The sequence below is a fragment of the Amblyomma maculatum genome, chromosome 1, assembly GCF_055883805.1.
Source record: "Amblyomma maculatum isolate TAMU_Amacu chromosome 1, ASM5588380v1, whole genome shotgun sequence".
NCBI classification, from domain to species: Eukaryota; Metazoa; Arthropoda; class Arachnida; order Ixodida; family Ixodidae; genus Amblyomma; species Amblyomma maculatum.
Window position 1 is genome coordinate 368,911,564 of NC_139344.1, and position 13,536 is coordinate 368,925,099.

The 13,536-nt window shown below is 45.2% G+C and overlaps 1 protein-coding gene across 1 annotated transcript in view; it reads right to left on the reverse strand.

Annotated features, from left to right (window-relative positions):
* Positions 1–1,276: 1,276 nt before the first annotated feature.
* The window catches only part of LOC146208102 (SEC14-like protein 2), a 33,725-nt gene continuing 21,465 nt past the window's right edge, over positions 1,277–13,536 (reverse strand). Inside the window, exons 7-11 of the mRNA XM_084591765.1 lie at positions 10,656–10,734; positions 8,046–8,126; positions 6,198–6,284; positions 5,228–5,626; positions 1,277–1,371 (exon numbers count right to left, since the gene is read on the reverse strand). Coding sequence (XP_084447891.1) covers positions 1,277–1,371; positions 5,228–5,626; positions 6,198–6,284; positions 8,046–8,126; positions 10,656–10,734 — 741 coding nt within the window. The remainder of the gene's footprint in view (positions 1,372–5,227; positions 5,627–6,197; positions 6,285–8,045; positions 8,127–10,655; positions 10,735–13,536) is intronic.

Here is a 13,536-nt window from a genome sequence, read left to right on the forward strand (position 1 = left end):
GCTAGGCTGCAACCAAGAATCCCCATGTGCGAAGACCACAGGCGGAGAGCGAGGTAAACATTTCTTTTGCGATTTATCTATGATGCGCAAACTTTGTCAAATATTTATTCTTTTACAGTAGAAACTATCGCAGAATGCAGTCTTGCCGGTGCGTTATATGTTTTTAGGGCGAACGCCTTTCTTGGCCCATGGTGAAAATCTTGCGTGCGCGAGACCCTACCGCGAAATTTCGAGCTATCGCCGACCTCACCTCATTCCGTGAGGTTGCGGTCATTTTGAGGTTGAGGTCAACCTCATGAGGTCGAAACCTCATAAGGTTGCCCACCTTTGGTGCTGGTACGTCTTTTGGTCGTGGATTTTCGTTACAGTTCCACGGGAAATGTTCTTCTGCCACTATGCGACCGCAGTGTAAGAAATTGGGATCGATGGGTTGTTTAGTAACTTTTGACCGCCGATTAGCGCGGGGTCATGACTGTCCCAGTTTGGGCTCCACGTATACGTTTCAGGCCTGTTTTCTGGTAACTTCTGTGTGAGTTCCAGGGCAACTTTTCCGTTATTTTCTCTGTACGTTTAAATTTTGTTGATGATGAACTCCGAAACACTGCCCATCACAGCCCCATACGCTTTTCTCCCACATGGCCCGCTTGGTTTGTGGTCACCAACGAGAGATTACATCGCGCCGAGGTCCACCAGGCCATCGATGTATTGGGCGTTTAAAAAGGGCATTATTTGTTTCATTTATCCAACACCACAAATTGACTGACCTGCCCTAGACTTATTGCACAAATTATGGTTAAAATGCAAAGCAGTTTAAACTTCTTATTTTTTGGTGCCATCTGAACTCCCTCAATCCTGATCCCCCATGCACCGCTATGGCGAAAACGATGTGAGCTCAGAGGCAGGCAGCTTCACCAAGACCCGATCACCGGAAGGCGTTGGACTAATCGGCGCTCCAAGGGAATAAAATTCAATATAGTTTTTTCGTTTGTGGAAGATTGAAAGTTCTTCACAATGAAGCCGGGTTCAACTTGATGATTTTATTTTTTGTATGACCAACAGCGTCGAGTTTTTTTTTTTTTTTCTGTGTATACTGCGCAACCAATTAGATCATTTTAAGCTGCCGAGATGCTTCACTAAAAGCTTAGTCAACTATAGGATAGGCGGATATGCTCTGCCAATTGCGTCTCTCCCTATTAGCCTGTGGCAATCCGAGTCATTCGCCAAGCCAGGAGAGCAGCCGGACGAGCAGAGGCCTCCCGCGACGAAGGCAGCCGCATTAGCTTGCAGGTGGCGGAGGTGGCACAACCTGGATTTCGTACGCCACGTCCTTTCCACTCACCCAGCTGAAGGAGTTGTCGAACTGCAACACGTCTGCAAAAGGTAAACAACAATGTGAGCGTTCATTCAAAACCAAGGCGACCGAGTTTTTATTGTTAAATACCTCATTCCATGTCACGTGACCCCAGCCGCCCGGTGTCCATGACACGACATTCAAATGATGTCACTACGCCGATGTACGATGTCAGAGCGCAGGTAAGATGGCATGTACAGATCATGAATGATGCAACGTACTATACCTTCGTTAGTGACTAATATTTCACACGCAACGCAGCATGACTTGGAATTTACAAAGAAATGTAATGTAAGATGCATAGAGTTTGTACAAACATTACGCGTAGTAATGACTCCCCAGGCAACGCACCACTCCCAGGGACGTCAAGTCTAAGTCGCCACCTCCCACATCCTTACTGGGTAACCCGCGAGATGTCCCCGGGAGCTCTCTTCTGGCATAAGTTCGAACCTCCAAATGGGGATCTCTTTCGGATGTCTCATTTACTTCCCATTCAGTACCATCCTAAATATAAATAAATTCCAAAAGAGTTGCCTGTGGTCATGCACCATGTCGCACGAAAGTGAATGAACGAGCGCCAGTATAATTGCGATATTAATGCCAAAAACGAAAGGTCTACTGTTCGTCTAATTGTAGCTAGAAATAATTAGCGCTGTCCCTGCTACTATTGTAAACAATTGCTAACTAGAATTTCTCTTGCGCTTCCTCACCATAGTTTGGGGTATTGCAATTGATTGTTCGTTGTGAATTTTCAGAGCATCTAAAAAGCAAATGTATAGCTCATAATTGTGTTAGCTGAACAATCAAAATTGCTCCTTTAGAAAAATATAAAAGGCTACACAATATGCTGCATAACATGCAGCCTGCCATGATATGATAGTTAAGCGTGCCACCCAACTATCACGGTAGTCAAATGTGTAGTGCCCAATAAGCGCAGCATCTACCTCAGAACACCAACACGAGCTCAGAATTATTTTTGTAAGGGACTACAATCAGCGCATTTTGGAGGACATGATAATTGCATGCTTCTGCAAAAGGCGGGGCGTAGAATAACAATATACCGAGGAAAGCCTCCTAAACAATGTCCCAATAAGCTCCAAACACATCCCAAACGTGTCCCACTGCGGTATTGATTTGCACGTCCCGGAGAAGTTCCTTCAGGCTTCATTTGGTACAAAATCTTGCGATTTCTTTCGGACTTCCCTAGCACATCCCAACCTCCCATAATCTGAATCCCTGGGATGTCCCTGGGATGCCTGTGTGTTGTAAGAGCCGTAGTCATAGGCTCATGAATAGCGGTCATAACGCATAGCATCGCTTTTCCATTCTCACAATTTGACAGTCTTGAGCGCCTCTGCTGAATTTCTGCCCTATTTAGTAGCTGCGGCGGCATTGAGGGCTCTTTTGAAACATCAATAAGTGGAACATTTAATTCCGCCTTACTCCGATATGCCCGGTAGTTTTCGTCCTCCCTGGACGACTTGCTCAGGCGGCTTTTTTTTTTTTTTTTTTTTTTTTTTGCCGTTAGCCATGTAATAAGCTATTTGCCGTATTTGCTGTTCCTTTCTTTCAGCCTGTGCACTCACATCCTTTCTCGTCCTTCCTGTTTCCAACCCTTGCTCGAAGAAATAAATCTGCTCAAAGTAAATGCTCGCCTGTGTTTCCCTTTGGGTCCATGCATCATCTCTGCTCTTTGCACCACGTTCTTAACTGCTTGAATGTCCCGTTTGATCATGTAATTCACTAGTAAGGTAAACGAACATGATTAATTAGCTTCTAGGCATACAGGTTCACTGGTTATAATATGGGCAGAAAGCGCAGTATGGTGGCTAGGCCTCCGAAAGCATTCTAGACGAGTCACAGCACTAGCCGTTACGATAGCCCAAACAAAAAACAAAAAGAACTTTTGCAGCAAAATGTCTTGGACGTTGTGATCACTTTTGCTTCATTAATGATGGTCACATGCGGTGTTAACAACCGGAGCCTCCCTGAGTTTATTAATAATTTCCAAGAATGGGAGGAGTCCCAGTATACTGTTCTTATTGCTAATGTGATCGTATCGAGAAGAACGCAACAAAGTTTTCATCCACAGATAGATTTTTCACAGCCACGAAAGTCAATACATCGCTTGGGAAAATCGATTTAACGCGAAGTGCAGCGTTTAATTAGCAACACGTCGACTTATCGCAGCCACAGACCGCATTATGCATAAGTAGCCTTCGTTGGAGCTAATGCCTGCAGTCGTCTTTTCTTTTTTGCAAGCGTTCGGCGGCGTTTCAAGATTGCCAATTTGACCTGATGACAACGAGGTTTACTCGCGCTTCTTGCCATGCGCCAACACGTGATCGCGGGTAGAGTTACTTCCGGCGAACGGCAGCCGCATGCGGCACAAACTCTCCTGTAGCATTCCAAACTATTTATCTTTGCTAAGCTTTACGCTCAATAGAATGGCACGTTGGCTAGGTGAGCATAGGCAAATTTCCTGCCACCCGAAGCGATATTACGACAGCATGAAATTGCGTATGGGAAGCAAAAGGGTGTGGCTCACATTACTCAGGTTGGCCCAACGTGCACGGCAATCCGGCAACACACCGTCAACGAAACAATGGGCGAGCAGAAGATTCGGACACGATCAATAAAAAATGAGAGAAGTGGAGGCCCAGAATGCGTTAAAAAGTTTTCTCCCCAATACGTGACACTTCAAGGATCGTGGTTTAAGCGCTTTTTGGTAAATGTTTATTCGCATGCGTTCGTATCTAGCCGGTCGTTGTCTTTGTTCCTCGAGTGCTAGTGTTTTTATTGTTTGCTTTTTTTTTTTTTTTTGCGGGTTCCACACTGGCCTAGATGAACTAACGCTGCGCAGCAACAGCGCTTTATAACACTGTGATTCAAGTATATATCAAGGGTGGTGACCTGCACACGCATGCTCGGTCTGCCCATCAGCCACTACGCAATTGACTCCAAAAACCGCGCACTCAAGTTTCGGAATTCGGGCAGTTTTTCGGAAACCTAGACTAAGGAGGATAACAGCGATTTTTGTCCAGTGTGGGCTGAAGTTCGCGAACGATTTCGCCTGAGGAGTGCGTATAAGCCATACCGGTACATGTCCTCCGCAGTCAGACGTTTAGTCTACATCTCGCTCTTATAGTTACGTTAGGATGAAAATGGATATACGAAAAGAGCCACGTGGTGACTGCCCTCGAAGGAATTATGTGAATAATTTGGGCTACGTGAAGTAGTAGGCGAATATGTCTACTTAGGACAGGTAGTAACCGCAGATCCGGACCATGAAAAGGAAATAACAAGAAGAATAAGATTGGGATGGAGCGCATTTGGCAAGCACTCGCAGATTATGACTATCGGCTTACCGGTACCGCTCAAGAGGAAAGTATACAACAGTTGCATCTTACCTGTGCTCACCTATGGGGCTGAAACGTGGAGGCTAGCCAAGAGCGTTCTACTTAAGTTGAGTACAACCCAGAGGGCAATGGAACGAAAAATTGTAGGCGTAACATTAAGAGATAGGAAGCGTGCAGAGTGGGTCAGAGAAATAACTCAAGTTACTGACATTCTAGTGGAAATCAAGAAAAAGAAATGGGCATGGGCAGGACAGGACATGTAGTGCGAAGAGAGGATAACCGATGGCCGCTTAGGGTAACAAACTGGATTCCAAGGGAAGGAAAGCGTAGCAGGGGGCGGCAAAAAGTTAGGTGGGCGGATGAGGTTAAGAATAGTTCGCAGGGGTCAAGTGGATGCAGCACTACCCCACACGTTTATTACTCCTCTTTCAAAGCTACGGTGTGCAGATTTAAGTAAGAACCGAACGCAAAGGTTCACAAGGGAATCAATGTTGAGCTGTTCGTCGCTCGCACTCACAGGTTCCGGGGCGAGAGCAGACGTGCGAGCCATGCTCGGGCACCAGGCTGCAAGAAGGCACGCGGTGAACCTCGAGCACCTGTTCTTCCCCGAAGCGCAGCCCGAAGGCCAGCTCGCCCTTTGCCGTCTGGAAGGTCCAGCGGATCCGCGAGCCCGGCTGGTCTACGACCACGGGCATCTCGAACCGGCCCCGACGCTCGACGCTGAATTGCTGCACGCCGTCGCGACCCCAGAGCCTCTTGGAGGCCAAGTTGTCCCGGTACTCGTCCGGTACCTCTCCACCGGGGCACACCAGGTGCGGGCAGCGCGGGTCCCCGTCTGGCCCCATCAGTGTACCGCCCCAGTGGGCCGGCAGCTTTGACAGGTCCATATGTTCTGCCAGAGGAGCCTTCCAGCCGTCTAAGTGCAGACGCAAGAGACATTTTACATATACCGCATCCTGTCGTATGCAACAGGTAACTCTGCCAAGACAGCACTTGAACCCTCTTCAATTCCTTAAAAAAATCCAAATTTTGCCGCTTGAATTGTATTAAGATTATCTTTGAGGCGAGTGATGCAAGTAGTGGTGGACATCAGCGAACAGGTAAATTGTGGACCATGAAAAGTTGTTTACCGAGCCTAAGATAAGTAGGCAGGCGCACGTATATCATCCCTCGCAACTCCACAGCAAATGTGTTTGAGCCAGCCTCATATCGTTGTCAAGAAACGAACATCTTCCTCACTACCCTCAACTCCAGCTAACTACAAACATAAAGAAAACAGGCTCTGAATATGCGGCCTGCCCGTGAATACGGCATGCTTTCAGTCAGGGACTCGAGGCTCAACTCGTGCAAATGACCATCCTGCGAGTCTACCCCGCTTGGAAAACCTTTTGTGAACTCCGGCGACGGGAAGAGCGACTCGTCGGCGGGCTCACGCAGCTCGCCGCTCGAATGGTTGGACGCGAGATAGATCAAGTGCATGGCATTACCTTTGCCGAAGATGGCCACCTTGTCCACCGTCCTCTGAGTGAGCAGCGGCCGCATAATCTTCCACAGAAGGGGAAAGAAACTTGGCACTGCAGGAAAGTTGTGCGTCACACACTGTCAGAGCACACTAAAAAAGCAGTATCCAATCAATCATAGCAGAGTAAGTAAACACCTGATAATTTGGCCGAAAGATAATAAAGTCCAGCATACGGTGTGAGCCCAGATATTCGCAAGCTTCATCCGTAAAACCATTGCATGCCTCTGGAAGTTGCCCTGCTGTTGCTCGCGCCAGTAACTTCCAGGTCACTTCCAGAAGCATATATACACCGGGGCTACGGCTTAAGTCCGGCATGCCGAAGAATGCCGCATTTTCTAGCCGTTAACTGATCTGACTATAGTATACGCCACTCCACTGACAAAGGACTCGACAGGTAACAACTCTTACGCTGGTCACATTCTCTCGTTCATTGGAGTTGTAGCTTAATGAAAACGTATCAGCGTAGACAAGTACCAGATTGCTGCATGACTAATGCGTAAGTCATTTGGGCAGAGTCCAACCAGCCAGTTTCCTGTGCAAGCTCCATGTACGTCCTCTCTAAGCTAAAGCTCTCAATATATCCTTCAAGCGACATGAGGCATCGAGGACGCATTGAGGGGTGAATTGGCGTATGCGGGTGATACTCGATTAGGTTTACCTTTTCTTTCTTTTTTTTTTTTTTTGGTGCGCACTCTCTCAATTTCTTATTTCTAGAGGCAAGCGTTTCGAAACTGCCGCGCCTAGCAAAACAGCGATAAGACACTGATAAGTTCAGTTAGCAGTTTAGCAACACACCAAGCATTCAAATTTCGATGCCTCGTATTATAGTCAAGTTGTGGCTTTTTTTTTTTTCAACTATGCTTCTAAATAGTTTCTTGCTCCTTAACCATCGGCTATCTCTTTTGTTCTCCGTTTTCGGCAGGTATTCAAGCCTGCAATATTCCCTCGGCCTCGGGTGGAAAGAATTTTAAAGCATGCTTTTTTCCAGGAGACGCTCGTTAACAAGACAGCGCTATAGTCATGACTATGACACGGCCGACTTGCTTGTCGAAGCCACGGTGGGCATGAATGAGGTAGTGCCGGCCAGCAGTGAGCCGTATTCCTCTTCAGCTCTCTCTGTCTCTTTCGACAGGTTTTCAACCGTGTGCATGCCGAGTGTGATGCATGTTGTGAGGCCAGCGACATTTTTTCCTGAATATGTTCCGCTATCTTTGTATGTATGTATGTATGTATGTATGTATGTATGTATGTATGTATGTATGTATGTATGTATGTATGTATGTATGTATGTATGTATGTATGTATGTATGTATGTATGTATGTATGTATGTATGTATGTATGTATGTATGTATGTATGTATGTATGTATGTATGTATGTATGTATGTATGTATGTATGTATGTATGTATGTATGTATGTATGTATGTATGCATGCATGCATGCATGCATGCATGCATGTATGTATGTATGTATGTATGTATGTATGTATGTATGTATGTATGTATGTATGTATGTATGTGTGTATGTATGTATGTATGTATGTATGTATGTATGTGTGTATGTATGTATGTATGTATGTATGTATGTATGTATGTATGTATGTATGTATGTATGTATGTATGTATGTATGTATGTATGTATGTATGTATGTATGTATGTATGTATGTATGTATGTATGTTTCGCTCGGTTATGCCAGCAACGCGGCACCAACAGCGACACACGGCACAACCGCCGAACGGACGCACAACTGCACTCTGAAATAAGGACCTGCCTTTTACCAGTCAATCCCCACCCGGAAAGAAGTTCGCTCACCGTTGATGACGAACGCCTTTTCAAGGGACTCCGGGAAATTAGTCTCGTACATCTTCAGAAGCTCCGTCAAAAGGTTGAGCACTGGAAACAGATTGAAACAAAGCACTCCATCGAAAAGCAACGAAGCAGGTCTGTTTTCTCAAAACTTCTCGTCAAAGAAAAATGCAGTTTAATTCCTTGCGCAGTATTTATTTCCAGCAGGCGCAGTCGTCTCGCCCAATGTAGTGAGCACATAATCGCGCGGCAGCATCCACACCTAGGTATCCTTGCATTGCAGTTGTTTGTACATTACAAGAGAGCTCGGAGGATGGGACAGAATGTATTAAACAATGCTTGTTCTCTACTCGGCGCATACAAACAACTTACAACAGTGATTTATATATAAGAATATGTAACGTCCACAAGACGCAAAAAGTACGACAGTGACATAACTAAATGGTATATGCTTCAAAACATTCTTCCACGAACATTTTTATGCCGCATTCCACCTCCATCTTGGGATGAGTAGAATGGTGAAAGGGAAGAACAAGCGCCGGTAAAACTCGTTAAAAACAAAAAAAAAAGAAATTTAATATACGTTATATGCTGCCTCTCGTCATAGTCCGCCCTTCAATACCCATGGAGTCGCTTACACGGATGCCTCTTATGTGGCTCCTCCCGGGTCCGGAAGCCAGGTCCTCTTTTATCCTTGTCTATCTATCCCTGTCACACACACTAGCGGCCCATTTCTCCACCCTCCGGTTATTATCTCGCTTGAGGTCCTCTCCATCATTCATGCCATTCAAAGTTTCCATTCTCCCCACCTGTGCCTCAGTATATTATATACACTGACTCCCAGGCTGCAATCCGTGCCATTCAATCTATAACTCTAACACGTCATCTGTCCATGGAGCTCGAGGTTGCACTTGTTGCGCTGCAGCCCTGCCCCGTCTTCCTCCGATGGATCCCTGGACACTCGGGGATTGACGGCAATGAGCTGGCGAACCAGCTCGCCCGTGAAACTCGTAACCGCGAGCACCGTTCATCCCCTGGCCAAGATCCTTGGAGTGCGGGTCGAGAGTGTCTCTTCGCGCCACCATCAGAGAATACTACAATACTGCTGGCTTAGACCGCAAGCTCTACCCCGACCCTCATCCTAATCTTTCCGTTCGGGAGGCTCATATCCTTCGGCAAATACAGTTGAACACACTCATAACCCCTGCCCGGCTATATCTCTACACTTTTCGTCGCGATCCATCATGCCCCAACTGCCCTACCCCTTATGCCAACCTTTCACACTGCCTATTTTCATGTCCGGTTGCATTGCAATCGGCATTCTTTCCAACCCCCTCCCATACTATCTGAACCTGGGTGGACTGGCTTGGTGCTGAGGGTGAAGAAGAACAGCGCCTGCTCGTCCAGCAGCCATCGATGTATTAGGCGCCTAAGTGTTGCGCCTCAATGAAGTCTTGTACTACTACTACTACTAACCCAAACTGTACAGGTAATAGGGCCATTTGTTTGGCCTACACCAGCTACACCAGTGTAGAAAATCTCCTATACGTACAAGGGATTTTTGCTACACTGTTGTAGCTGGGGTAGGTTAAACAAATGGCCCTGATGTGAAGTACGACTCCTGAATTTTTCTTAATCCTAATGCATTTTTTTTATTGCGTCAACCAGAGAACGACGTTTTCATGCTTTGCAGGTGCCTTCCAAATTTCAGGAAACTAATTTTAAGCTTTTCGAATTAAATTTGAATTCAGTAGTACTCATCCGTCTTTATTATTGTGAACCACCCTATTGCCTGAACCAAACTATCGGTCGGTTGTTGTAAAACATTCAGGCTACTGGTTGTCAAGCTCAGTTCTCTGTAGCGCGAACAAAACTAATGCGACACGCCTACTGTGCGATGAAATAGTAATACCGAGGGGCAAGCTAAAAAAAAAATGTGCTTAATGTAAAATAAAATAAAGGACAAAAATATATCTCAGCGGCTGGAATGGAATCCACAATGTCGAGTAGGAAAGTTCTGATGGCTCCATATTTGCCGTCTTTCTCTCAACTACCTTTTTTTTTTTTTTTTCATGAAGAACTGCAACATGAAAACTCCCGTACGAACAGTACAGCCTTATTGAAAGCAAAAGCATGACTAACAAAGAAGGCAGAGAGTCAATGTCTCCTTTTTACACAGTTTTACCTCCCATATTAGCGTCGTACACGAATCAGTGGAGTTTCCCGCCAATACGCTTGGTGTTATGAAGGTTCAGCGGTGTAAAGACTACCGCTAAACCCACTGCACTTGTCAAGGCATTGTTTACCTGTGTCAACTTGCTTTGTTTGAGAATCATGTAAAGTGAATTATTAATATTATCGTATAAACGCCCAGGTCCCAAATTTCTCTCCAGGAAGAAAAAATATGCATCCCAAACGTATCTGCCATTTTAAAGAGTATGGCTATCGTCAGCTTACTCAGACCACTCTTAGACATATTAATTGGGCAGTCCCGCTCCACTCACCTTCTGGTACCCCCCGGCTTTACCATAGCAGGCGCTATAGCTTAAGCCATAAGCAACCATGTAGACTGCTTCACTGCTCGCCGTTCGTGCCGCCTAAGGAGACTATACGCACCTTGCCAGGAGTACAGCTGGCGTATAGAGAAGCCCTCGTAGTCCATAATCACGTATTGCGTCTCGATCGGTCGCCCCAGCTGGAGAATGGGCAACAAGAAGGCGTGTCAATTTCATGGTCAGTATATTTAATCGATCTCGTCAAGCTGCTCGGTAGGAACATAACAAAGTGCAATCTTGGTATGCCAGTTTCATGAAAGTGGCGAACAAATATCATGCCTACAAAAACAGCTCCGCCGCTGGGCTTCATTGGCGTGAAAGAAAGAGCAAGCCATTTCACGTATTGTTTATCTAAAATATGCGCGCGAAATATGCAATATTGTTCTAGTTTTACAGTACACGGTCTGAAAATATAGCAGCCACAAGGCGATATCTTTTTCATTTACTTTGCGGGATAAAGGAATTCCTCGGACCACAATGGGTTTACCGCTCAAGGCATATTTTAGCCTCTCGTGGGCAGCTTTTGCTTCGAAGGAAGGGTGCAATAAGTGTGTTTCTTGCTTCAATCTGTACTTTTTTTTTTTTTTGCCTTTCAAAATGCTTAAGCTTCTCCAAATCAATTTCTCTGCTCCGCATAAAGTTCCGCATAGTCTGTATTCCTTGTGTAGCCTCTCATATTGTTTCCCTCCAGATGTGATCTCCTCATTTTATTCAAATATAAGAAAGCTCAGCAGTTGGACTCAAATCCTTCTACGCCAAACGCATCAGGATTACCACTCGGCATTTCTAGATTCCGTCCCCAAATTTATGCATATTTATCGCACTACCAAAAGTATTCTCCCTCAAGATTGATTGCGAAAAATTCTAGTCATGTGACGTCCACTAAATTTTCGACACGAGTAAAAAAAAATAGGTCTCATTCAAAAATTACATACTTATTTCTACTTTTCCTAGATTCAAAACTGGTCCCAAGTAATGTGCATACAACAATTGCACCGTAGTGTCAACGAAGAAAAAGCCTTCGGCAGAAAATGTTTTACGTTATTTAAGTCTTTATTTCAGCCCCAAATATACCAATTGAAACCTTGTTCAAAAAATCTCGGGCGGCATTTATTGGTGACCTAAAACGTTTCTTCGTTTGTCTGAGATATCAATAGTTCACAAAAGTATTTCAACTCGAATAGCACTCAGTTAATGTAACTTAAAAAAAGAAGCAATTAGTTTGGTTTGTGGGGTTTAACGTCCCAAAGCGACTCAGGCTATTAGAGACGCCGTAGTGGAGGGCTCTGCAAATTTTGACCACCTGGGGTTCTTAACGTGCACTGACATCGCAAAGCACACGGGCGCCTTGCTTTTCGCCTCCATCGAAAAGCGGCCGCCGATGCCGAGATACGATCCCGCGTCCTTGGGAACAGTAGTCGAGCACCGTAACTACTGCGCCACCCCGGATTAGGCGCATGTGCAATATTAAAGGTTGGAGATCTAAGCAGAAATTCAAAAAAAAAAAATGCGTCTCATTGGGAAATTATTACCACTGTAATTAAACTCAGCAATCCTTTTAAAAAGAAATTTTTGTTTTAGATAAAGAAAACGCTTCGGAGGCAGAACGCCATCATCACTAAGGATTCCTGTCTCGTAATGTCACTGTTCTGCTAGGCACGCCTCGTTGTGTACTATGATTAAATGAAGTTGCTGTGTTCGCGCGTTTGTAAGCCAAACCTGACCTTACTTTTTGGATGTCACCTGGTGACTTTTTTAATCTTTACATATTTGTATTTTGATATTATAGTGTATAATTCGTGCTATGCTTAGATAGCACTACTTCAAAATGCACGCGTGTTGCTCCATGTTTTGCTCTCGTCTTAAAGAACTACACGAGGAAGATCGTCCCTCAAGAAACATTTATGCTATCTTTTCATTACGTAGTTTGTAAGCCATCACGTGACAGAAGCGATGATAGAGCGTCTACTTAAAATCATCGGACGTTCTTGGTCTCTTGGCGCAAGCATTCGTTTTGGACAGTGTTTACTTTCTATAGTGTCACGCGTTCCAGGGTGGTCGGTGAAGCAGAAACAAGGAAAGTGAACGCTAGCGTTCGTGTAATTGTGCGAAGGCATGGCTGGTTGATAAGGAAGGTGGTCCGTGCAGGCCACCTCTTTTTATTGACGGGGATATATGGTAGCCGGGGCTGGTCATCTGACGGAGCGAACCGACGTTGCTGGGCTTTTCTAATTTGCGCGAACATTCTCGTCCGCAGGGACCACATCATCGCTCACTCCTGGACTTCATAAAATCAGCCAACCTTTTTCCATTCACTTAATCATTAGCTCATTCTTTATCTCATACCCTACTGATGCCCTATAAGACAAAAAATATGATAAAAAAAAATCGCGTCCGCTCAAGGCTTTGTCCTTGTCATCGGCAGCACCAGCGATGACAGTAGCACCGCCACGTAGCCACTGACGAGTGCGGGCAAAAGGAATTCGAAACAGATGCGAAAAAAAAAATAACAAAAAATTAGGAGACGCTCAAACTTCGCTTTTAAGAGTTGAACGCTAGTAGGTTTGCACTTTCGTTTATTTCAACATGTTTGCTACAAGGCATAGCGAAAAATTGAAAGGAGATGTGGAAGAAAATCAGAATGAGTGTAGACTCGGTTTGCTTAGATATTTGCAAAAGTTCCCGATAAAGCAACTATCTAATATCCACTTGCGATAGTCGTATTCAATGTCCCACCGCAGGCCTACCTTCCTGAGGAAGCGTTGTCTCACAGAAACTGTTCCTGGGAATGTCCACAACAAATGTTTCGCATCACATACGTCTGGTGAAGCACCACAATGGGGGCATTTGTCAGTCGTTTGTAACCGTTTGTCAGGCTACCGATGACGCACAGAAGGTCTCAGAGACGCTTCTTCCTGAATTCGGCGCCCGGTTGCCTTCTT